Source organism: Vigna radiata, chromosome 8, assembly GCF_000741045.1.
Source record: "Vigna radiata var. radiata cultivar VC1973A chromosome 8, Vradiata_ver6, whole genome shotgun sequence".
NCBI lineage: Eukaryota > Viridiplantae > Streptophyta > Magnoliopsida > Fabales > Fabaceae > Vigna > Vigna radiata.
The window spans coordinates 25,841,412-25,868,439 of NC_028358.1; the positions used below are offsets into that span (position 1 = coordinate 25,841,412).

At 33.2% G+C, this 27,028-nt stretch overlaps 1 protein-coding gene across 1 annotated transcript; it reads right to left on the reverse strand.

The window, feature by feature from the left end:
* Positions 1-10,661: 10,661 nt before the first annotated feature.
* On the reverse strand, positions 10,662-18,420 carry LOC106771895 (protein NETWORKED 1D). Its single transcript, XM_014657919.2, has 6 exons — positions 18,152-18,420; positions 17,897-17,958; positions 17,702-17,768; positions 17,371-17,594; positions 12,452-16,680; positions 10,662-12,032 (listed from the first exon to the last, which is right to left on the reverse strand). Exons 4-6 carry the CDS (start codon positions 17,471-17,473, stop codon positions 10,920-10,922), a joined length of 5,445 nt encoding a protein of 1,814 aa, XP_014513405.1. The 5' UTR covers positions 17,474-17,594; positions 17,702-17,768; positions 17,897-17,958; positions 18,152-18,420; the 3' UTR covers positions 10,662-10,919.
* Positions 18,421-27,028: the final 8,608 nt, after the last annotated feature.

Genomic DNA, 27,028 nt, shown 5'->3' on the forward strand with positions numbered 1-27,028 from the left:
GAAATTAAAGAATTTTGATTAATAAAATAGAAATATTATATGATATATTAGATATGATAGATGTAACAGAATACTTTTTTTTACATATCTTTAATAAGTAAATTTTTAAAATAAACTTTTCAAAATTATTCAACAAAAATAATTATTTAAAATAAAATTTAAAGTTAAATAAATTTTAAAATAAGATAAAATAAATATTTTTAAATCAGAAGTCATATTCAAAACATAAATTAAAGTATGATGTTTTGCCAAATATTGAAATTTAAATTACTTTATTTTAATATATATTTATTTTAATTATTTACTTTATTATAATACTAGTGTCCACTTTTTTTATAATACAAAATAAAATTATTATTATGAAATTAGATATAAATAATTTTATAATTTTATTGTAAATAGTTTTTATATTTTTAGATAGTTTTATAATTAAAAAATGGTTAATTTTAAAAAATGTCAAATAAAAAAAATCAGTTAAATTTAAAGAAATAATAAAATAGTTATTTTAATAATGAAAAAAATTGTTTAAAAGATAAATTTGGAAAACCCTATGAAAAATATTATGTATAGATAAAAAGAAATATATTAATAAAATATTAAAATGTTCTATTTTATTTATTATTTTACAGTTTTTCAATTTAATTATTTTGCATATAAAAGCATGTATGTATCAAATATTAATTTATTTTACTTAATAATTATTTATTTTATTATAATAAAAATATAAATATTTATTTTGAAAGGTATGTTGAGAATATATTATATGATTGTTTCCTCTCAAATCCTGAATGAAAGAAAGAAAGTTTTTATTGAAAAATTAGTTCATTCTTTTGTATTTTGTTATTTTGTTTTTCATGCTTTCACCTCAAATTCATTTATAGAATCATAAAGTTTATGGAACTTGTTACATCATAAGAGAACATTTGGTTTTTATTTATATATTAGGGCGTTTATAAAAATGTTTAGATTTTATAAAATCTTTTTAAAAATGTTTATTTTCAACTATTTTTTTTAAAGATGACACTTTGTCATAATTATATCTTCATTTTGTTTATTGTTGTTTGTTAAACTTCAAAATATATAAAAATATTTAGACAATTTAGTTTTATAAACGATCTTGTCTTAAGATTATTGGGATGGTTACTATAAAATGAGATTACAGAGTATTAAAGTAGTTTCACTAATTTGTTATTGTAGTGGTTTTTCCTATTATTGATGTATGTTATAAGTGCCTATGATTTCTTTCCATGTATCTAAATTGTCAGAATAGGCCAATAGAGTACCCAAGTCATGAGTGGGATGAGATTAGTGATAAGAGAAATGTCTTATAAGTTTCAATAAATATCCAATGTTCATATTGTCCTTGGAATAATTGATTATCTTAAGTAATAATCGATTATCTGTGAGTCTGTTCTAGAGTCATGCTTTTAAGGATAATCTATTATCCTAGCTTATTATCCCAAAAACCTTAGTATTCCAATCTTTGGTCGAATAATCGATTATCCTTAGTGATAATCAATTATCCCAAACAACTTTGCCTTTCTTACACCCTACTAAGATAATTGATTATCACTGATGGTAATCGATTACCCTAGTGTATTTTCTAAAAGTTAAGTCTTGACGAAAGTTAGACGAGGAAGTCAATGTGACAAACTACAAGATGAGATGTTTTGAGAAGAAGCCGAGATGGTTGTCATGTTGAGTTATAAATGACTCTTGATAGTGAAGCATGTTAGCATGATTGGATGGTATCAAGTTATATGTTGTTGAGGGACAAACATGTTATGTGATGGACGTGTCTACTTATTGTACCTAGTAAATCACAAGATTGTGGTTTCAGCCGTGTAATGCAAGAAATAGGCTCTCTTCGGTCGAGTGATGCAAGAAGAAAGTGGGGTTCGAATGTTGTACTCTCTCGCTTGAGCGAGATAGTGAAAAAGGGAATGATGTTTCGCTTGGACTCTGGCTTGTTTGTTGAGTATAGTGTTCAGTGTGCGATGCACTAAAGTTTTTACTCATAAATCCTTGAGGAGTAAGGAAAGAAGTCCTATAGCCGCGAAGGCAGGACGACTCAAACCACCATCTTTGGTAGAGCAAGTGTGTGAGGTTGGGTACAAGAGATAAATCAATGTACTTCATAGGGACGTCCATGACGATGATGATCATGATGTGGATAATGATGACATTGATGATGATCATGATGATACGATGATGGTGATGATGATAACGATAAAGATGAATGTTTGGTTAATATGTTGTGTTTGTTTGTCATTCTCATATTCTCTTTTTATTGGTTAATATGTTTCGTTAGTATGTTGTGTTTAGTGGTAGCTTACCCCATTCTATGTGTTTGTAGTAATGTGATGACCACATGACCTTTTGTTAGGTTTCTTTACTCGAAAACCTAAATAGTAAACTCTCTTCTCACTTCCACACTCAACCGCAAAAATTATATTGTATGTATTTATATTTTTATTCAGTCTATAGTGTAAAGAAAGAAGAAAGTACAAGTAAATGTTCCCAAGGAAGTCTTCCTTCCTCCACTAGCCAAGAGGTTCAATCTAATCCCAAAACAATATGTCTGATAATCCTCTCCACCTATTCTGTTATTATTTATACCTCTCTCTACTAACAACTAACTTCTTTTATTCCTAGCATTACTCTACCCCTCAAAATCAACCTTGTCCTCAAGGTTGAAGTCAGTGAACTGTTATTTGAGGTAATGCTCTCTTTCCAGGTGACGCCTCCAAATTCTAGTCTGGAGGCTTGGGTGGGGGCAAATCTTCCTCCAATATCTTCTGTTCTTCTTTGATTCTATTAACTTCCCACATTGTGGTCACCTCTTTTCCAAAACTATAAGCCCGGAGAAGATGATCTTTGATGTCTTTCAATGCTTCCAACCAGTTAGCCTTTCCATGGCTGCATTCCATTCAAAACAGCAGGCACTCTCATCAGAAGAATACATGGGTGGAACCAGTGGACTGAGACTCTGCACGATTGCTTTGTAATCACCTTCCAACTTGATGAATTTATCTTGAACCATTTTCTCATAAGTGATGTCTTGACCTACAAATCATACCCTAACAACACAATATGTGTAGTCCCTACTAGTGCAAGCATTGACCATGAGATATACAACTTTTTGTTGTTGTTGAAGCCCAAAGTGTTTTATTTTAAACTCAACACTTTTGTCCTCCTCTCCTTGCAAGGCTTTTTTTAGAGTATTTTTAAAAGTGTCACATCAGTCCGCATGTATAATTTCATTTACCATGGATTTCCCCATAGCTTCACTGCCTTGTAGACCTATCAGTTCAACAATCTTTGAATTCCATCCATTGATTACCCCACCTGAATCAACCCCAAAAATCGAAACTGTTGCAGTCTCGATTAATCTCACCATTTCAAGTGCTACTAAATTGAGTTCATCCATCGCTCCAGTTGGAGTGTTAGTTTTCTGCACATAGTTTGAAGTCTTTGGACCAGTGATCTCAGTGTCTTGGAAAGAATCTCTTATCATTAGTTGTAATGAGTGAATAACATTGATTTCTGACACTTCCCAAGGCAAACTTTTGCTTTTGACTACGTCAAGAAAAACTTTGAATGATGATCTTGGGTTCATTTTTCCTCCATCATCCTTATCCTCTGGATGGTGCTTAGCTCCTCCCCATTTGACTTCCTTAGTAGTGTGAGACCTGAACCAGAATAAGAAATGTTTTGAATTGATTCTTGCTGTGGCCATGGCACAAACCGCATCACCAGTGAAGCAACACCTGGATAACTAGCATCAGCTAAACTATCTGTTGTCAAACCTGTTGAATCCCTATGATTACTAAGTAGCCATTCTGCAATGTCTTTTACCTGTGCTTTAGTTGGGGATGTGCCTAACAACCAGCAGTTTCCATCATAAAACAAGGCAACCCCATCACCTAAATATACATTATAAGGAGACATATCCTCACTTTTCAGCCCCAATTCCTCCACCAATCTGGTGGAAATAAGGCTATGACTCGTCCCACTGTCAATCAACACCAATACCTTTCTCCTTTGCACTCAACCTCGCAGTTTCATTGTTTTAGATTACGTTAAACCACCTGCAGATAATATAGATAACTCCATGTTTTTTGTTCAATTTTGGGACCCTCCTCTACCTCATCTTCTTCGTCTTCCTCCCCTCCGTCGGCTTTGACAGTTCCCTTCGACAATCCCTGATACGTCTCTATCCTCGTGACTGTCCCCGAGCTTGAGTTACATCTTCCCTCCTGTCGCTCTGTTGCCAGCTCCTCACAAATGGTGCCTCGATTTAGTCCGCCAAACCTCCGTGTTAGAGTATCGGTGAACATCTTCCAAGTCGGATGTGTGGTTTTCTTCCGCCAGAAGCAGAACCAAAAGCTCGCTAAACTTCCCTCCATGCATCTATAGACGAACTTCATCTTCTCCTTCTTCGTCACGCGTTGGAGGTCGAAGAATTTCTCTGCCTGTGCGATCCAGCCCACGGGATCCGCACCTTCAAATGTAGGTAGTTCAACGCGCTTCCTCATACTGCGTCAAACTTCTCCTCTATTTTCTTCTGATTCCTCCTCTGAGTTTTTCGGTGGTCGTCGTTCGCATCCAACATTGATGGAATCACATCTTCCTTCGAAGCTCCGATGTTGGTTCCTTGTTCGTCGTTCTCGAGCGCGACCAAACGCTTAGAATTCGCGAGTTACCGCCCTCATTTCCGCTTTCAACTCTTCTACTTTTGATTCAATCGCGATCAACCTTCCATTCATTCTTCTTCTTCACCGCGCTCCGTTTGCTCCTCCGATACAGATCCGACAAGTCGGACTAATTTGTTAGGTTTCTTTAGTCCGAAAACCTAAACAATAAACTTTCTTCTCACTCACACACTCTACAACAAAATTAAATTGTATGTATCTGTATTTTTATTCAATCTGTAGTGTAAAGAAAGAAGAAAATACAAGAAAATGTTCCCAAGGAAGCCTTCCTTCCTTCATTGGCCAAGAGGTCCAGTCTAATCCCAAAACAATATGTCTAAAAATCCTCTCTCCACCTATTCTGTTATTATTTATACCCTCTCTCTACTAACAACTAACTTCTTTTATGGGTCCCATTATTTTGACACCCAATTTTTGACACATTTGACACTGCCACGTGTCAACGTCCTATTGAGTAGTTTGTGTTTTTTTTTTTAAAAAAAATTTGGACTGCAAAATGGAAAGCTTTTCAGACAATTTGGATTCCAATTCTACCCTTCGCCTGTTTCATTAGTTTTGTGTGACATATTACCTCTCTTTCACATTTGCTTGTCTCCCGTCGTTCTCTTCCTTGGTGTTTGTGGCTCTACCAGCGTTTTCGTGCTCTCCAGTGCCTTATTGTTGCAATCTGAAATGGCAAGTTCCGGAATGCTTCGTTGGACCAAGGTAAATGTCTTCTCCCGTTGTAGGCTTGGGTATTTGGTTTTAGGTTTGGGTATTGGGGTTCTTGTGGTTTCTTGCACACGTTATGGGTTTTTGTTATTTGATTTGGTGTTTTCATTTGTATTATTTTCTTTTGGACAGTTGATCGTGCGTCATTCATTTTCAACTATGTATGTTTCCACTCTCAACAACGGTTGACAGAGGAGCAACAGGAAGTCATTTCGAAGACTCCATTTGGTTGGTTTTTAGAGTTGAGTGGCAAAGTCATATTCAATACTAAAATTTTGGATGGTGTTCAAAGTGTTGGACGTCCACAAGCATTTAGTGACGATGCATTTGTTTCACCTGTTGGAGTGTCGACCGAGGAAGCGGGTGTAATGTGCAACAATGAAGAAGGTGCAATGTCGCCAAATGCACCAGGTGGAATGTCCAACAACCAATCACAACTGAAGCGTTATGTTAGAATTGGTTCAAGAAGGCGATTTAAGAGCCAAGCACTTAGGACACCATACATAGGAAATGTAGTAGTTCGAAAGAAAAATGAGTAATTACTGTATTAGACTTCAGTGTTAGGACAAGAAAAAGATGGTGTAATTAAACCTATTTGGTTCAATATATAGAACATTAATGTTTGGTTCAATACATTTATGTAATTGCAAATAAAATGTGTTTGTAACATTCAATACATTAATGTTTGTANCATTAAACCTATTTGGTTNANTAAAACTCACCAAGGTTCATGTCATNACCCTNGGTGGACCCCCTCTACATCATGGGGTTTCCCAAGCATCAGATCCAACCCTAGACACACACTTATACCAAAAACCAGTCAACTTGTCTTAAAAAACACCCAAAATCACCAGTGGTCTCCCACGTTACCACAGGTGGTTCCTTTAGTGCAACAGGATGTCCAAAACGGGAATATGGCTCGCGTAATCGATTTCAAGTCTATTGTAAACGATTACAAGAGTGTTTTATGTGGCAGATTTCACTAAAACTGACCAAGGTTCATGTCATCATCCTGGGTGGACCCCTTCTACATCATGGGGGTTCCCAAGCATCACATCCAACCCTAGACACACACTTATACCAAAAACCAGTCAACTTGTCTTTAAAAACACCCAAAATCACCAGTGGTCCCCCACGTTACCACAAATGGTTCCTTCAGTGCAACAGGATGTCCAAAACGGGAATATGGCTCGCGTAATCGATTACAAGCCTATTGTAAATGATTACATGAGTGGTTTTTGTGGCAGATTTCACTAAAACTCACCAAGGTTCGTGTCATCACCCTGGGTGAACCCCTCCTACATCATGGGGTTTCCCAAGCATCACATCCAACCCTAGACTCACACTTATACCAAAAACAAGTCAAGTTGTCTTAAAAAACACCCAAAATCACCAGTGGTCCCCCACGTTACCACAGGTGATTCTTTCAGTGCAACAAGATGTCCAAAACGGGAATATGGCTCGTGTAATCGATTACAAGCCTATTGTAAACAATTACATGAGTGCTTTTTGTGGCAGATTGCAGTGAACTTCCCCAAGGTTCGTGTCATCACCCTGGGTGGACCCCTCCTACATCATGGGGTTTCCCAAGCATCACATTCAACCCTGGACTCACACTTATACCAAAATCAAGTCAAGTTGTCTTAAAAAACACCCAAAATCACCAGTGGTCCCCCGCGTTACCACAGGTGGTTCCTTCAGTGCAACAGGATGTCCAAAACTGTAATATGGCTCGCGTAATCGATTACAAGCCTATTGTAAACGATTACAAGTCTATTGTAAACGATTATAAGAGTGTTTTTTGCTGCATATTGCAGTGAACTTCCCCAAGGTTCGTGTCATCACCCTAGGTGGACCCCTCCTACATCATGGGGTTTCCCTAGTATCACATCCAACCCTAGACTCACACTTATACCAAAAACAAGTCAAGTTGTCTTAAAAAACACCCAAAATCACCAGTGGTCCCCCACGTTACCACAGGTGGTTCTTTCAGTGCAATAGGATGTCCAAAACTATAATATGGCTCGCATAATCGATTACAAGCCTATTGTAAACGATTACAAGAGTGATTTTTGTTGCACAGACTACAATACTTGGCCTTAATTGGTATGGAAATTTCATACACTCCACATAACAAAAACCTGGACATCAATGATCAATCAACAATTATTTCAACATTGCACATAACCAATCTTCAAAATCAATCGTCGTATTGCAATAATAATTTGTACGATGTGTTCAAATATATAAACGATTACAAACACACTCGCGTAAACGATTACAACATCCTTGTACATTGAACATAAACAAGGTTGAAATCAAATTTCTTATTCATATAAGAATCTATACAATGTGTTCATATATATTAAAAATACATAGTCTCCATAAACAATATTGTTTCTTACAATGTTCACTACATTTGAACACAGGACAACTATCCTACAACAATCCATACACCGATAGCGCATCTAGTAATCTTATGTTTTCGTCGTCCAAGATCCAATCAACTAAATATTGCTTTCTAAAAGTAAGCAATTCCTCCTGAAATGAAAACATTGATATTGTCAAATCAACCCAATCATCAAACAATAATGAAAATCATATTATGACTTACATTCGTATACTGTGACATATTTTTCCCATTGTATTTATCCTCTCCATCCCAAATTTCCATATCTTTTAACATTATAACTGCACAGTCATGTCTGAAACAATATAAAGATAACATCAACCACTTTTGACAAATCACATCATTTACAACACCATATTTTTAAATTAAAGACCTATAACAACTTATAGGTTAGGTTGGGATGGGATTTTTGCATGTACAACAGACAAAGGTCCAATACTCCCTTTCGGTCTGTTGTACAAGATGCAAAAAAATCGAGCAAGGTTTTCAGCCTACAAAGTAAAAATTACAATAAAACGTTAACAATACGTTATTAAATGAAAGTCAATAACATTATTAAATGGGGTAAAACATACCACAGCTGTGTCAATCCTTCTTCGGTCTCTTACGCCCTTCCCCAAACAGTCAATAACATATATGGTTAATGTGCTAATTTTAATTGCATAGCACCACCATCAATGGTGATCATGGCAAAAAGGAAGAAACAGCTACAAACAAACAAAAGGAAAGTAAATACATCGACAACTACTACATGTGAAATACCACCACAAACACAATGAAAAATAAACCTCACTCAGTCAGCTGTTACAATGTCTTCAAGTCCAAAGTGTTCGACATGCAAACAACTGCTGTAGTTATGTAAAGTGAACACACGACGATTTTTTGCCATTCTCCTATAATCATCGAGTATAAGGTCATGCGGATAGGTTCAAATCAATCAATCAAAAATACCTAACACATTATTCCAACAATCAAGTACACCATCTCACAAATTAATTACAAACAAATTACCGCATATAATACTAAAAAGGATCCTCTTCACAACCCTGGTGGTCCTTCTCTCAAAGTGCATAAACACTCGCAGTTAACGTCCACAACCTCACGTAGGTACACACACCACCTAAATGGTGTCATCACAATTCGTTGTACATGGTCTTTTCTCAGCAAACGATTCATTTCAATAACATTTGATGAATCCATAGAAGTACGGACCCTCCACTACAAAAGATAACGACAACATTATTATTACTAACAAAAAAAATGCAACTAAATAAAAGACCAAAACTTTAACTTACCTTTGGGATTCCGGAAGCCATTGCAACTGGACAAAAAATGAAAACACGTAAGAGCCCAAATATCAATACTTGCTTAGGGTTCACAAAACAAAAAATGAATAAATAACACCCAACACAACAATGCGACAATGCGAGGCGAAATGATACACAAAGAGAACCCACACAATGCGAGAACGGGTCGAAATGATGAAACACACACACAAAGCCCAAGCCACCCAAACAGGGGACACGAGAAATAGAGCTTACCTTGCGAAAGATAGCCTTTTTTCAGTTCAGATCACATGAACGGTGGAATGGAGATAGCAAAGGACTTGAGATGAAGGTTCGGGAATGGAAAGAAAACGAAAGTGAAAGAGAAGCTTCAGTTGAAAGACTGCAAAATGAAACCGCCAAATGCAAATTCATATCTCAGAATTCTTATTCTACCCTCGTCAGTATATTAAAAAACCCATTTCCATTTAAAAGAAAAAACCCAATAGAAATTTGACACCTGACCTGTGTCAAATCTATGTCAAATAAGGGTGTTAAAGAAACATTTTCGTTCTTTAATTCCAAACACCTTTGGTTATGCTGAAGTAAGGTTGTTGCACATATTCCTTATGCTGAATAGATGAGAGAGGATAAGGAAGATTTGGGACTTTTCATTTAAGTTGTTTATTTCTTTATAAATTTTTGAAATTATGTAATTGGTTAGTATTTTGGACATTTATGATTTGTTTTATTTTCACTTGTTTAAATAATAAAGTTTTTTTAATACTGTTTTCCGCACTATTAGATTTTAGAAAATTTCGATTTTATCGTGTGACATCCGAAGTGTTACAATGGATCCACAAAGATCCGCAAAGATGTGATTCATCCAATTGAACCACTAGTCAACTAAGTCAAAACATTATAAATATCACATTTATGATAATTTGCTTTTACTTTTTACATTAATTGATATCTGACTTGAGAGTTCTGATCAGATTATTGACTTAAGCATTTAAGACCATTTTTGTAGGATCTCCTCCTGTGGTAGTGTTCCTGTTCGTAGTGTTGGAAGATGGATACTGAATACTAGAAACTTGATATCTGAAGGTGTAAAAGACGGTATGTGGAAAAGAGGTTTTGCTGAATATATTCGATTATAAGAGAACAGATTTCGTTATTCAAAGTAAGAACAATTACCATGACCAAATTGTGAAAGTGGTACTCTACATACTTTCTCCATAATAATTGTTTTCCTTTGAAGGGTACCATTGTATGATGTACCTCCCCGTACGTAATTGCCAATTATGATTCAGGAACCAATATTTTCTTATACATATTCAATTTAGCATGCTTGATATGATATATTTTTTGTCTAATGTTCCATTCATATGCATTCAGCTTGTTTTGGTCAATCCTGGAAGCCAGGTGATGAATAAACTGAACAAATACAAGTTCTAAAACCATTTAGGGCAGATATGGAGCATGCAACTTCAATCTCTGTGCAAGAACAGATCTCAAGAAAGATGAATCAGAGGAATAATAGTCTCCTGCACCACAATGTTAGACACGGAAATGGGTACAACAATAACACTCATTTCTCATCTAAACCAGGTAGAAAAAGGAAGGTGATTATTCATAATTTCATATTACAGAGAAAAAATTGTGAAAATTCCGTCCTAGCCTTTGCCTCTTCTTATGAGTAAATGAGGCACAACATGTACAATGATCAAAATATGTAAGAGGGTCTCCATGCATCTTTAGAGAGAAAATTTTACAAACAAGAAAGCTAACGTCTCACTTAAAACTATATGGTATCAATCAATCTCCCTTGGTGGGAGGTCGCATACATGAACAAAATGGTAGCTTTTTCTTCTTATGGATGTTGCCTCTCGTCCCACCATAGAGATAATCTCGCAAAAGCACTCTTGGATTTCGATCACTGGTTTTCGTTTTCTCTTTGCTTTCTTTTCCATCACCAAGTTTCAGCAGTAGAAACTGCAACCTCTGCACCTCCAAATGCACTTGTCCTATCTTTTCTGATTCTCTCCTTGCCTGGTCTGAGACTCTTCTTCTGCTCACACTTCCATTTTCATCTAACTCTCCTGCACTCTTCCCGACAGATGACAAGGTACCCTCTTCCACATTCTTCATCAACTTCTTGTTGGTGTCAAACAACTTTGTGATGGTCTCCTGGGATACTTCAAGTTGCCCTTTTACTTCATCAAACTCAACACCTTTTCCTTTTGTGTTCTTCTCATTAACCTCTACCTTCTTCATCAAATCTTGTACAGTGATTTGAAGGTTTGTCAACTTCTGTGCATCAGAATCGAGTCTCTCTAAAATCTTCGTTTGGTTCCCTTCATCCCGTGGCAGTGTCAATCTTCTTGAGATCTCTAACTTGTCCACACTCAATTCTTTTTCCACCAAGGAGTCTTTTGAAGGATATTTATTTTTGGGTTCCTTGGTTGTTCCTCTTTGTTGATTGCCTGCAGCTTCAGAAGCCATCCTTTGTGTCTTTTCGACTTGCTTTCCGATACTGCCATCCTTATCTTCTGTTTCCCACAACTCAAGCATTTGATCATCAGCCTCAAGAATTTCTCTCCTCCTACTTATCCCATACGATGAACATTCAGATATTTGATCTAGCATGATGTCCTTAGGCAAAACTTCGATCTCTGTAACCGGGGACTTTCCTTGGTCTTGAGTAACATGCTTGCTTGATTGGGTAATTCCAGATTTTAACTCTTGAATCTCTCTAGTTTCATTCTTGAGTTTGAAACTTTCATTTAACTGCTTTACTACTACTGCAATAGCATTGATCCTTCTCTGCATGTCATGGAAGCCAGGGAGTGCATCTGGTGCCATAACAGTCTTATCTTCGTCTGTTTGTTGACCATCTTTAGTGGATTCATTACCCACCAATACTTTAACCTGAAAATGATGATTATAATCAAATTATATCAATAAAATAAATGCAATAATAGTTCGTTCCAAGTTGAGAAGAAATTTACTTCACATGATTAGGGGATCACCAAGCAAAAGACTAGTTTATTTTAATTAATAGATTTAAAAAGTAGTTGAAAAACCAGATGCCATTCCACCCATTTTCATGAGACAAAAGGTTTTACGAAGTCATATTTGTGCATCCAAAGTAAAGAAAACGACACTTCATAGTTTGTTTGAAATTTGGAATTTAGCTCAACAGTCCAGTAAAGTGCCACAAAGCTCATATGAGTGAAACAAGGATGAGTGTGTAACCCACCCCAAAACTGTCAAATTATGGCCCAAGGGAACCAACCAGACAATCTATAATAATGTTTCGACCAAATACTAAAATGATATTTTAATACCTTTGTTTCTTCACAGTCATCAGGTTTTGCATGTGAAAGAGTCTGCATCTCCAGAGCTGTTATACTATCATTCAAAGCACTGACAGCAGGGACATAAGCAGCTAATCGACCAGATAGTCTTCCATTTTCAATTTCCAGCTTGCTAACTCTTTCTTTCAGATGCTCGCTTTCCATGTCTTTGGAGTAGTTTCTGTGTTCAAGATTCTCACAAGCATCAGCTAGCTCAGAGACCTTTCCTTCAAATAATGTTCCATTCACAGCAGAAATCTGCAGCTCAGCAAAGAGTTTTGAAGCCTGAGTTTCCCATTGTTCAATCTCATTTCTTCCCTTAAGTACTTCATAACTTAGCTTATTTTCCCTCAGTTTAGTTTCTCCAAGCTCTTGACGTAGATGCCCTATTTCAGACTCCAACTTCTGGTTCACTTTGCACAGGCAAATTACCTCTTCATCTTGACGGTCCTTGTCTGAGGACAATTTTAAAATTTGATTAGCCTGTTCTTCCAGCATCACCCTTGCCTCATCATACTTAATCTTCAGATCTTCCACCATTCTTTGCACTTCTGTTTTCTCAGCATGTAAAACATGAAACATCTCAGCTGCTTTCAAAAGCTCATTTTCCTTATGATTCAACATTTCCCTTTCATCCCTAATCTGACAACTTAATTCATCATTTATAGATTGAACTAAATGCAGTTCAACATTTGACTTTATAAATGACTCTTTAAGATGTGAATTTTCCATTTCTGCATTCTCTAACTTTTCCTCCATAACTTTTAATCTCTCCTTGAGGTCATTATTTGCTGAACAATGTTTATCAAGATCCTCACCTAGCTCTTTAAGTTCCAGGAGTTTTTCAAAGATAATATTCTCATAAATCAGGGAAATATTAGACTGAGCTATTGTCTCATGGATCATGAAACATATTTCTTCTTCCAAGTTACTTTTCACTTCACCCAGATCTAGAAAACTTCTCATCAAGGACTTCTTCTCTTCCAATATTTTGTGACTATCCTCCTGTAAATTGTTGTGATTATTTTCCATGTCTGACAGCTTCTTCTCTAGGTTGCCTATTTCAGCTGTCATTACTTCCATTCTCTCTTCTCCTTTGCTTATTGTTAACTTCAACTCTTGGTTCTTCTCCAGTATCTCTTGAACCTCTATTTGCAATGCCAAGAACTGCCGAGACTGGATACTGAACTGTTCATCAAGGTCATCTCTTTGTGTCACAAGATTTTCTACCTTTAGTTTCAACTGCTCAAGGAATGTAATCAGAATTGAATTCTCGATGGCCATTTTTTGGCCTTCATTGAAAATTGTGTCAAAAGATTTCTGCCTGTCCTGAAGTTTTTCATATATCTGGTTCAAAAGCATTTGGTCTTCTTCAAGCATATCTTCACAGAAATGCCCACTGTTATGGTCAAGAGTCTTCAACACCTGAATCAACCCAACCCTTAGTATTTTAATTTTCTCAGACAAAGAATTCACATCAACCTGCTTTTGAACATTCTCAATCTCCAATTTAGATATCATTCTGTCTGACATTTTGGAAGCCTCCAAGAGTCTCTGACACTCAACCAGAATGGAGAAGTTCTTTTTTTCCAGATCGTCAATACATTGCTGCAAGATGAAAATTTCAATTTGAGCACGTATAGTTCTGTCCAGTTCCTCCTCATAATCCTTTTTCTTGCAATTCGTATCTTCTTGTAGAATATGAATTTGTAATTCCTTCTCAGCCAATTCATCTTCATTCAATTTCAAAACTCTGGAATGCTCTTCCCTCTCAGAATATAGGGAAACTAGAAGTTCTTCTACCTTTTGAAGTGCAGACTCTCTTTCTCCTTTTAGTTCCAAATGCTTTGACTCCAATTCACTGTGCAGTTTCTCAAGATCTTTCAGTGTTTGATGAGTGATGTTCATCTGTGAAACTAAGGTTTCTTTCTCTTGAAAGATACTGGACTTCTCATGGTCAAGTGACTGGCATGTATCTTCTAACACCCTGGACTTCATCCTTAACCCTTCAAGTTCAGCATTCACATCAAATAATGAATTTTCCAATAGGTTGCTCTTTTCTGAGAGCCTCTCCAGCTTTTCAGTTGTGGATTGTAACTGAGAAAACAAGGTGGCCTTCTCAGCAGCAAGATTGGATTTCTCAACTAGTAGAGACTGACATGTTTCTTCCAACACATTTACCTTTCCTCTGACACTATCCAGCTCAGCATTCAAGTCTGAAAGGGAATTTTCTAAGACAGTATTTTTCTCCAGAATTTTCTCCATGGTTTCTAATTTTACCAAAAGAGCTTCTTTCTCTCCTTTGTCAGCCTCACATGTTTCCTTCAGCTTTAAGTTTTCATCTTGCAATTTTTTCACAGATGGTCCAAAGCACTGTGGATCTAAGTCAGTTGACCTGACTTCCTCCATCATGGCTTCATGTTTTTTATTCAAATCATTAAGCTCCTCTTTAAGACAGTAAATTTCTTGCTGAAGAGCGTTTCTTTGATCAATTCGCAGCTCCACCTCCTGTTCGAGTTTCTCTATTGTCTCCCTCAAATTCAGAATCTCATCCTGCAGATTTTTTATTGACAAAGATGAAGAAATTTTGACCTCATTTAGAACTTTGTTTTCCTCACTGACCCTGTGTATTTCATCCTCTAAAGCTTGCTTACGTGATTCCACGTTCCCCAGTATATCCACTTTACTGTGAAGTTCAGCAGCAAGAGATCTGAGCTCTTCCTGAGATTGAGAATGTAACTGCTGAAGAGTTTGGAAAGCGGTTTCAGCCTCAACGAAGCGCAATCTCTCCTCCTGTATACAACCCCATAGTCTACTCAATTCTTTCTGCTTCTCATTAAGTTCTTCACTTTGAGACCCCATTTGTTGCGACAAAGATTGTAACTCAGACTGCAGATTGTGATTTGATGTCTCCAGGAGAAGACACTTCTTTTCAGAACTCTGTAATTTTTCCACCTCATCATCTAACTTGGAATTTAGCCTACGTACCTCCTCTTCAGCACAAGAGAGTTTATATTCTAGACCCGAAATCATCTCCAAGCATTGCTGATAACGGAGAGCAGCTTCTTCCTTTTCTTCATTAAGTTTAGTAACTTGTAGTTTCAAGGCCCCAATTTCATTTTCAGCTACAGTGGCATGCTCCTTAGTCCTTCTTGCATTTTCCTCGGCTTCTTCTAATCTCTCCTCCAATTTTGATAGTGTCTCCGAGCAATGTTTATATTGAACAATGATAGCTTCCTTTTCAGCTTCTACTCTAGCAAGGTCCTGCTGCAGGGATTCAGCTTCATTTTCTGCTCTGTTAACTCTTTCATTAAGTTCTCCAGCTTCTGTCTGCGCAGAAGAAATATTTTCCTCTAGCTTTGTTATTTTCTCCAAGCACTCCTGATACTGAAGAAGACTATCTTCACTTTCAGCCTGTAATTTAATTTGGGTTTCCTTCAAGGACTGAATTTCAGCTTCAGCTTTACTTGCTCGCTGATCGAGTCTTTGAGAATTCTCTTGTGCGCTAGACAATTCTAACTGGATATTAGACAGCTTCTCTAAACACTGTTGATACTGAAGCAAGCCAGCTTCCTTTTCTTCCTCTAATTTTGCAATGGCTTTCTTCAAGGCCAAAATTTCTGTCTCAGCTTTTGTCACACGTTCAGACTCAGACGAGACGTGAGACCTAGTATTGTTGCTTCCATTGTTTAGCTCACTACTCTCCTGTGTCTCGAAAAAATTGAGCCCCCTTCTAGCATTCCTTTCTGCAAACTGTGTAAGATTTTCCGGTTCTCCAGGGATGTAGAGATCATTGAGCTGTTTCAAACCTGTTTTGCTCAAAGAAGAATCAGGTTCGCCAGAATAACCACCATTCTTTTTTATAACATGGAAGTGAGCAGAAGCCTCCTTTTGTGGTTCATCTGGATCAAGAAAGGAACGTGAAGAGTGGCGCATTTCTGGAGTGTGTGGCTCTGCCTCAGGAGAAACTGTAGGTAAATCATCTGTCAGCATCATAGGAACTTGATTAGGAAATGCCTCAGACATGGTCTTATGGGCATGGCGGATAACTCCAGTTGCATGATCATATCTCTCAGCCAACGCTCGATATGCCCTGTAAAACTCTTCAACCATTTTCATAAGCTCTGGGCGTTTTTTATAATACATTTCTGCTCTCCTTGCAAAAGAATCTGCATCTTCTTCAATAAGCTTAATCATTTGCTTCACCTTGGCATCCATATCTGTGCAAAAGGAAATATCCTTGTATTAAGTTCAAATTTCCTTAAAATAGCAGCACCAAATGGATGATAAAGTGATCAAGCAAATAAATGACACAATTGATAATAAAGTAAGTAGACCTGTGTCAGTAAACTAGCACTTTCAGAACATGAAACATGTCCCCAGAGGCAAGAACTAATATTTTGTGAAAAAATTAAATCACATCTCTTCATGCTTCAACATCTATAGCTATACAAAGAAAACTATTTTGAAGAAGATATTAACAGACAAATATGATTTGAAAATACATATACCCTTAATATGCCTTATAAAGTTTCAACTTGAGTGCATCACACAAGTGCCAGTAAATTTTGGAGTGAAACTGAAAACAGATTTAAACCAAATTATGCTGTTGTGGACGACATTACCGAAGACGAAATATACTCTCATTGGCCAGTGCTTTTATAAAGCTTTTAGCAGAGACAACATCAATGGGCTATAGTTTTGAAGGCCTTCTAGTCATAACAATCTCAACAAATATATAAGATCTCAAAGAAATGAAAGAGATTTTCAAAAACAAAAATGAAAGAGGAAACCCCTTATATAACAAATCAAAAAATGGTGTGACTCAGTGAAGGTGTCAAGTCATGAACAACAAGATTTAACATGTTTAATATACTTACTTCCAAAAGCTGAAGAGAGATAAAAAGTACCTGTCAGATTTTCCTGGAGCCATCTTGAGTTTTTAGGGCTTATGTGGCTGTCCCACCACCATGAATACATTCTCCTAGAGTTTGCATGTGACAAAGTCGCCATTGCTCCAGAAAAAGGACAGCAGAACTTTGTCTTATGATGTTACAGGAACTTAACCCTTCAAAGTTTCGAAGAAGCAACTGTAAAGTCAAAGAAGTCCACACAGTTTCTTCCTGTGTATTCCCTGGAACAACAAACAAAACCAAAGGAAAACAAACGTTCAGTTACAGACAAATCGAAGCCGTGTCTTTTTTCTCCTCTCAAAAATTATCAGCAACAGAACAAAAATACCTGATCGATTCGAACTCAATCAACCTGAACAAATACCTCCCCACATGCCGGAATAAGCACAAACTACCTGATCAAAAATAAAAAATACAATTAAAACAACAGAAGACCCAAAAGTAAAATATAATTAAAAATATATCAGAATTTGGCAAATTAACAAGAAAATGAAATATTTAAAAGCTTCAGAAGATGAATTACCATGAATCCGTGTTCAAATTTGATGATCATTCGTAAGATGGCCTTCATATAACCCAAACTACCTGATCAATCAAATCCAGATGATTAAACATAAAGCTAAAGCATAGAGAAAAAAAAAAAAAAAACTGAAGATCAATCCAAAAGGAGAATTGAATTGAATTGAACTGTGAAGAGGCATGGGAAAGAGATCATTCCCTGAAGGAGAGAAAATAAAATAAAAAAAAAAACGAATAATTGAGATACCAAGCTACTCACCAAAAATGACGGTAAAAGATTGAAACTTTTATGTATTAGATTCTGATTTCCATTGGCGGCGATGAAGTGGTTCAGGCAAGATGTTTTTATTATTATTATTTGCTAAAAATTGTGTGTGTCAACCCATATTGGTTGGATCTCTGTGTTTTGTGCTCAAACACAACACACAATGTTGTCTATGTGTTTGTGTTTCTCTCTCCTGCTGGTTGCTGCTGTTAAGCAGTGTTGTCTTTCAGTTTTAGCTTTCTTTTGTGGGTTGGTGGCATACTGTCCTGTTCTGACCGGATGACAGAAATGCCAAATTGTCAAAACAAAACTAAAAACAACTAATCAAAAAATCCATCAACTATTTTACTTTCATAATTTACAAATCTTATATTATTAATTAATTAATTAATTAATTAAAAAATTTTAAAGTCATAAATAAACAAGTTATTCATATGCAGTTGTATCTAATTGCATAAAAAATTTCTACAGTTTGAATTATGCATTTAAATACTCATTATTAAAGAGGTTTTTAAAAATTTAACTATTAAATTTTATTTTAATAAACTATTAATGCATTATATTATTAACCAATTAAAATTTATTACTATAAAATTTAATATTTATTAATATCATGATAACAATTCACGATAGGTGATAATATAAAAATATATCTAATGAGCAAACGCCATCAATTGACGTGAATAATTTTACTTACTGATTTTTTAATTTTAATCCCAAATATGTACTTATAATAATGTGGTGTGATTCATACCAAAAAGGTATATCAACTTTAATTAATTAATTTACTTTGTAATATTTTACTTTCAAAGCCTACTTCTTCAATTAATACAAAGAATTTTTATTTTTGGCAATAAATATATATTACCCTATACACATTACTCCATTTTACTTAATTTAAAAATATTGGAGTATAAAAAAATGGAAAATTGTTGTAGTTTATCAACGGTTAAAAGCTAAAATATTGCTTTATTATTTAACATATGTATAAATTGTTAGTGGCTAGGTGGCGTTTCTTTAGACATTGATGAGAACAGATTGGACGTTAGATGATTGATTAATGTTAATAAATACGAAATTAATGGTTTCAACGCATTAGGTAAGTTTTTTATTTTGTCTTCACTGCCCTACCTTTACTGGGTATTGTGCCATTACGGTATAACTAATTTTCGAGATTATGACTTCACTAACATTTTCTATTTATGGATAACTTCTACAGCGTTTTGTCCTTCAACATGTGCATTTGCTACACCTTAAACACCAATCATCCTTATGATTCTTATAATAAGTTAGGTTTACTTAATATTTTTATTACAAAAACTAAAATAACTCGCAACGGGTCGGGTCAGATACGGATAGTGTCTACCTGTAATCCAACCCGTCAGATAAAAATGTACTCATCATTTGACTCGTTACTCGTCAGATATCCATTTAAAAAATATTCACGGATATTTTAAAAATTCGCGGGTACCCACAAATATTTGCAAAAAATAAAAAATATATATTTTATATTTTTTAAAATAAAATTTAAATAAAATTACAATATATATATATATATATATAATATAAAATAAATTAAATTAAATATAAATTAAAATTTAATTTTAATTAATTTTAATCTAATAAAATATNATTTTATTTTATTTTTAATTTAATTTAATTAAAAAATATATATAAATTAATTTTTTATTTATTTTTTGCGGATAACGTGTACCCAATACTACCCGATCCGACCTGTTTACGGGTATTAAAATACCCGCTACCCGTTATCTGCGGATAATAAATATCCACCGCGGATTTTACCCGCGGATACCCATATCCGCAGATTTTTTTGTCATCCTAAAAATAACATTTTTTTTAGAAATATATACTTTTGACAACAATCGTAATTAAGATTTTGTACAAAGTGTATTGGATACGCTTTTAATTGCCATGGCTTTGGTTTTTGTTTTAATTCTTTTTCATAAGATGTCATTATTATGTTTGAAATTAACAGATAATAAAGTGTATAATTTTTAAATTTAGATAAAAAAAAGTTTAAATGATAAAAGTCATGAAACTATAATAATTAAAGGGTTAAATATGTTTTTAGTCCTTGTATTTTGGGTTGATTTTGGTTTTAATCTCTCTTTCAAAAGGTACAATTTAGTCCTTCAACTTTAGAATATTATGGTATTAGTTCTTTTTACCAAATTTTTTTAACTTTATTTGCTGTTTCAAACACGTTTCATTATATCATTTGAATTGTTTACACTATTTGACACATTTTTGCTTGAAACAACAAATAAAACTAAAAATAAATTGATAAAAAGGACTAAAACCGTCTAGAGTTGAACGACTAAATTGTACCTTTTAAGAAGAAACTAAAACCAAAATCGCCCCAAAATATAAGAACAAAAACATATTTAACCCATGATTAAATAAAATATAAAAAGTGAAAACGTTTTTTTTTAGGCAATGCTGAGATTATACTGAAAACATCCTTCCAAAATCTTTCTCTATTATGTCAGTAAAAGATTTCGATGATATACTTGCATTTATTTGAGTTTAATGGTTGTCATCGCATGGATAAAAACTAATAATTTTATATTTCTAAGATCATTATTATAAAACATAATAAATTTAGTGCACATGATGGTATTATCAAATTTATTTGTAACTGCTACCTTAATTAGTTTCCTATTTGTAATTTTATTACAAATTTAATTTCTCATAAAAGTGATATTTATTTATAAAAATTCATAATGTAGATTCATTTGTGTAATTATTTTTCTCACACATGTGTTTTTACCATTGTTATTCTTATAAACATAACTAACTAATTTTATTGATTTTATATTGGGTGATAAGTAAGTAGTATTTATCTTCATGAAAAATTACAAGTGTTTTTATTAAGTAATTGTAATATTATAAAAATAAATAAATAAATAAAATTATACACAATTTTTATAATTTTAATATCAATTTTAAAAATTAATAAAAACATGTATTGAGTTCTTCTATTTTGATTTAAATAATAGATAAGTATTGTTTCAAATATTTTTATAAAATAAATACAAAAAAAAAAAAAACTCTTCAATGTTTTATTCTTATAATAAGGAACATAGTTCATGATGATATTGTGTTTTATGGTACATTATGTCCAAATAATACATTTTGTCACTTATAGACATTTTTTTATGAAAACAAAAATGCATTATAATGAAAAACGTTAACCTTTTTTATTTTTGAGAATTATTCTATCTATAAATAAATAAGATAAAAAAATATAATTAATATAACGTGGAAAATTCAAAAAGAAAAATTATGTTCTAGTAACTAGAAAATAATATTGTGAAAAGTTTAACACCTTATAAATAACTCTCTCATACTCTTTAATTTCAAATATATTTACATTTTTCAAAACAAAATTTAACCAAAACCTCACAATAATATATTACAAAAGTATAAGAAAAGTGAAATGCAAGCTTAAAGAATTTTTTTACTAAGGTTCACAAAATTATGAACTTAGAATCCATTATATAGTCACTAACACAAACTTCCTTGCTTATCTTAGGTGAAGTGGAACTTTTTAAGATTTATTATTTTCATCAACTCAACAATTTCCATCATGATTAAATAAACACATATTTCTTTTTATCTTTATTGCCTATACCGACAAGCATACCTCATCATAAAGAATATATTGCATCCATTTTATCCATTACTCATATATAATCATCACACTCTCTCTATCAATATTAGCCAATGCTCGTATATAATTATCACACACCTTGCATCAATACTAACAAATGTTTGTGTATAATCATCATACACCATACATCAATATTAGTCAATGCTTGTGTATAATTACCATTAGAAAAGACTCGTTTTAACACTCATAAATCTAACCAACCAAAAGTTGTCACGTGTCACAACCCTCCACTCTCATATATAACCAATCACAAGCTTCCATATCATCTCCATTTCTCCAATTAGCCAGTATTATCAATCCTCCTTACAACTTATTGGAAACAATTAGCCAATTCCACATAGTACTTGGAGTAGCCAAATCATGCCACCACCACGTCAACAACCCACAATGCAAAATCATTAAAGAAGAGAACGTGCAAAACATGTGAAACCCAACTACTGATCCATGATGTAGTCACCAAAACCTAGTTATAGATCCATGACATAGTCACTTAAATGCACACCCATGACGCTTCAAAATAATAGCCACCGTTGAACAACCAACCTCGTCGAAAAGCGTCACAGACCCATATCTACGAGATACCACACGACGACTAAAGCAGATATGCAAACTACAAAGCACCTCCTTTACTCACTTGTCATAGGACTCACACATAGGTCAAATCTTCATCTCAAGCACTCACTGATTCATGTGAACACTAATCGAGACCTCCTCTAAAGACACATGAGCACATTCGCCAGAAAACACGAGCTCCATTGTAGATTCAGCGTGACCTTGGATGGCAAAAATTTGTTATAGATAGTAAATGCATACTTCAAACGAGTACTCGCGAGTAATGAGTAACAAATACATTAATACCCATTTATAAACATGTTGAATACAAGTATCATACTACTCATACCAGCTGATATTCATTTCCCTCAAAAAATTAAAATTAAAATTTAATTTATATTTTATTAGTTTAAATTTAATTCAAATTCAAAATCAAATTAAAATATATATTTAATTTAATTTACGTTATATTTTGTATTTTTTGTAATTTTATTTAGATTTCATTTTAAAAATTTGTAATTTTTTTTTTAAAATTTAATGGTATCCATGGATACCCACTATTTTAAAAAAAACATATATGTATTTTTTAAATGAATATTTAATGGGTAACGGGTAGGTATGATCCGTACTTGACCCGTCCTATTGTCATCTCTAAGTGCAACTTACTATCTTTGCACTTCATCAGATCTCCACAAACCCAATTGCAAATTTATCGCGTCAACACAACTCCGACATTAATCCTTTCATCAAATTTCTTCATCTCACAATTGACAACACTAAATGTCATTGCAATTTTAGCAACAAAGGATGATTATCCAAAATAAGGAATTCATCTTTTCTTAAGTGGAAGATCATATTAAGTTACAACCATAAAACATATACTAAGAATATTTTATTGAACATAAGCTTTGATAATCTAATAGGAAAAAACACGACATCATGAAAAACATCAACATCTTTTACTCTTGATAATTATCATAATAATAGACAAATAAAAATAAAAACAATCATAAGAATATAACATGAAACTCCAAAATAAAATAAAATAAAAAAACACAAACGATGTCTAATGGGATAACTAAAGAATTACATTATGTAAAAAAAATTTACAAGAAATACAACTTTTCCATGTACTTTGACTACAAATACACTTATACTCCCTGAAATAACAATTTAACTCAAATCTAACAACATTATAATATAAGAGTGTAAAAATGTCAAATCAAACTTAAAATATTTTTTTATTTATGTGAACTTAAAATTCATTATATTGTTACTAACATTTACTCTCATCCTAAATAATTTGGAATTTTCCGAGATATATTTTTCATCAATTCAACACTTTTTATAGGTATAAATAGATTGAGGTGCATCAAAGCATTTCAATAAAAACTATATTTTTATTGGAGAAAAATACATTTTAATGGTCTTGTCTTTCGTCTATGTCTCACATAGAAGAGGGGTTTTGAATGACATTTAACTACAAAAATTATGTATTTGGGAGTAAATCTCTTATAAGATTGAACTTTTGCAGTTTTGAGATTACTTTGAAGCTAATATGGTCACACTTCTTACGCCATACTCATTAATTTTATTTTATTTTTATTAACACCCTTTTATACGATAGCTCACGTAAATTTATTTTGTCCTTTGGATGAAATCTTCGTCATATTTTTTAAATATAAATAAATATTGTTAAGAAACATTGTGTTTACTATCACACAGACTTATATTAAAATTTATTTATATAAAGTGAATTATATTTAAACATACTAATAAAATGTTCCAATAAATAATGAATTATTCGTACTTATTCGTCTAATGTTTTCTATTTTTGTCAAGACTTGTTTGTCCTCTTTTTTATATTTAAAAACATATACATTTCTCTCCATATATGTTACTAACACTCATTATTCAAGTGGTAAAACGTGTTTTTTCTTTTTATTAATATTAATAAATTTTATCCTTAGTTGCATTGGTATGTCTTAAAAACATGATAATATATAGTATTAAAGTTTTCTTAACCAAATTATCATAATTGAGATGACACATTAAATAAGTAGCTCCAATCAACATGTCTTCCTCACAACAGTCTCAAACGTAACAAATTGGACAACACTAAAATGTTAATGATGCTGATCAATCAAACTTGAAACATTGTTTTCATAATTTCTATTGATCTTTAATAAAATTTATATATTACGCCAATTATCAAAAGTAAAATTTTAATTTTAATTGATAAACATATATTAAAGCCCTGACGACATAACTTCATCTAATTTTTATTCTAAATAAACTATTTTCTTTTCCAATTACTGCATGAATAAAAGTTTAACTAAAATAAAAAATAATACATATAAAGAAGAAAATAACAGAATATATTAATTAAAGATGGTAAATGAATGTGAAGAAAAAGAAGGGCGCATGTTTGAGGGCGTGGAATTGAACATAGTTGACGAGGATGGGAAGAAGAGGTGTGTGGGATGATGTGACATGGCATCGTTTTGTTTAAGGGGTTGGTTGCTGAGGGATGGTAAAAAAATCTGCACTCACGTATATTCGTGGATAAAATTCGAGACGGATAGTTGATATCCGTAAATATTTATTACTCGAAATATGTGGATGGAGAGTATTTTAATACTCACTTATAAATAGATTGGGTGTAGGTATTATACTATCTGTATCAGATATATGTTAACCGCAAAAAATAAAAATATAATTTTTATTTTATTAAGTTAAATTTAATTAAAATTAACATTAATTTATATTTTACAAAGTTTAATATATTTAAAATATTACTATTTGAAGTATACTGATAGGAATTAATTATCATTTATGGATAATTAATAGGTTACATTGTCTTACTCTCTACAAAATATACTATATTGATTATTGATTATTCGATTTAATTACCTAAAAATATACTGTACTAATTAATAGGTCAGATAGGCCTTATAAATATACCATTTATGTTTAGGTACAATCTTTCTCTTCTATTCTAATAAAATTTAGACTTCTTTATATCTTGAGCCGAATATCTTCTACACGTCAATAATCCATCGTGGATGACATTCTCAAGAAGGATTGAAGATCAAAAGAGTATAAAGCAAAGAAGGATGACTGATTCTCGGACCAATTCAATCGAAACAAAAATTAAATTTTAATTTATATTTAATTTAATTTATATTATATTTTATATATTTTTTGTAATTATATTTAAATTTTATTTTGATAATTTATAAAAAATATAATTTTTTAAATATTTGTGGGTATCCGCAGGTTTTAAAATATCCGCAAATATTTTTTAAAGAGATAGGTAGCAGGTTTTTTGTCAAATCAAGTTGCTGATAGACACAATCCATACTCGACCTGACCCGTTGTCATCCCTAATTGGTGGAATCCAATGTGATGTCATTCACTCACGAAAACGCCACCGCCCAAACAAAGTCCGTTTATAATCAAGTACGTCCCGTTCTTGTCGCTGGAAAAATAGTGGAAGATGAGACACCTCATATTATTGACTACTGCTGTATAACTATTCCATTGAGAGCGTGAGCAAAATATGACTTTGCTTTCCTCATTATGACAATTTTTTTCAAACACATCTTCTCGTGTACATTATTTTAATCACTTCACATTTGTAAAAAATAAAAGCATACAAATCTCATTTTTATATTTAGTAAATCTAACTTATAATTTTATAATTTAACTAATAAAAATATATGAAGAGTATCGTGAGAGTAGCCTAGCACTCTCGTTTTAACCTACCAATTTAATACAATTAGATTTTTGTTGTAGTAGTTGGTCAAAATAAAAGACAATTTACGTTCACTTATTGATTGCCTAGATATTTTCAATGAATGGTTCTATTTGTCACGAAACTTCATTAATTTTTAAATTACAATGACGAATAAAATTTAGTATTTTAATAATTCGAAACTCAATAATAAGGAAATAATAAAGTAATTGTTGTAAAGGTCTGAAAAATTATAAAGTCATTATTGGACTTATATTGAAGCAGTCCAACCTATAAAGCTAAGGACCATGATCTTAGGAAGGAGTTTTCTAAAAATCAAAATTCCTTCATTTTGTCAGCTTTCTTTCTCTCTCTAAAACCATTGCCCTAAAATTCTCTCTACCTTCTCTCTATATTTTCTCTTCACTAAACCGATCAAATTTTGATTTGAAAGTGTTTCCGCGCTCACTGCACCAAGGACTTCAGTTTGAACCGAACGTTTTTCCATTCCGACCGGTAAGTGTCCTTTAGTCTTTCTATCGCTTCCAACTCTAAGAAATGTGCTCTGCACCAATTTTGGTGGCTTATAAGTGCTGTCAAATTCGCCTCTGTGAGGAGGTACTGCTAGAGCGTTCTTAGGAGCGGTACTATTAAGCTTTCCAGGTAAAGGGAACTGATTATTTTCTGGGTTGAATCTGTTTTAGTGTTTTATGCATGTTGAATTAAAAATGTGATGTACTATTGAGACTATAATGTTTTAAGTAATTGGTTTTGGTGTGTACTATACTGCTTAAATGATTTATCTGTGATTGATTTTATGTGTCTTATTTTGATGATTATGAACTGTTTCTTAATGGGTTATTGACTAAGATTGGTGATGTTCTGGAAA

Bases quoted from the DNA above. Each gene is read 5' to 3' on its own strand.
- LOC106771895 (XM_014657919.2), bottom strand. From the start codon at position 17,473: ATGGCGACTTTGTCACATGCAAACTCTAGGAGAATGTATTCATGGTGG. The intron at 16,681-17,370 runs GTACTTTTTATC...CCTTTTGCACAG, and splicing joins GCTCCAGGAAAATCTGACAG to ATATGGATGCCAAGGTGAAG. The intron at 12,033-12,451 runs GTATTAAAATAT...CATCATTTTCAG, and splicing joins ATGACTGTGAAGAAACAAAG to GTTAAAGTATTGGTGGGTAA.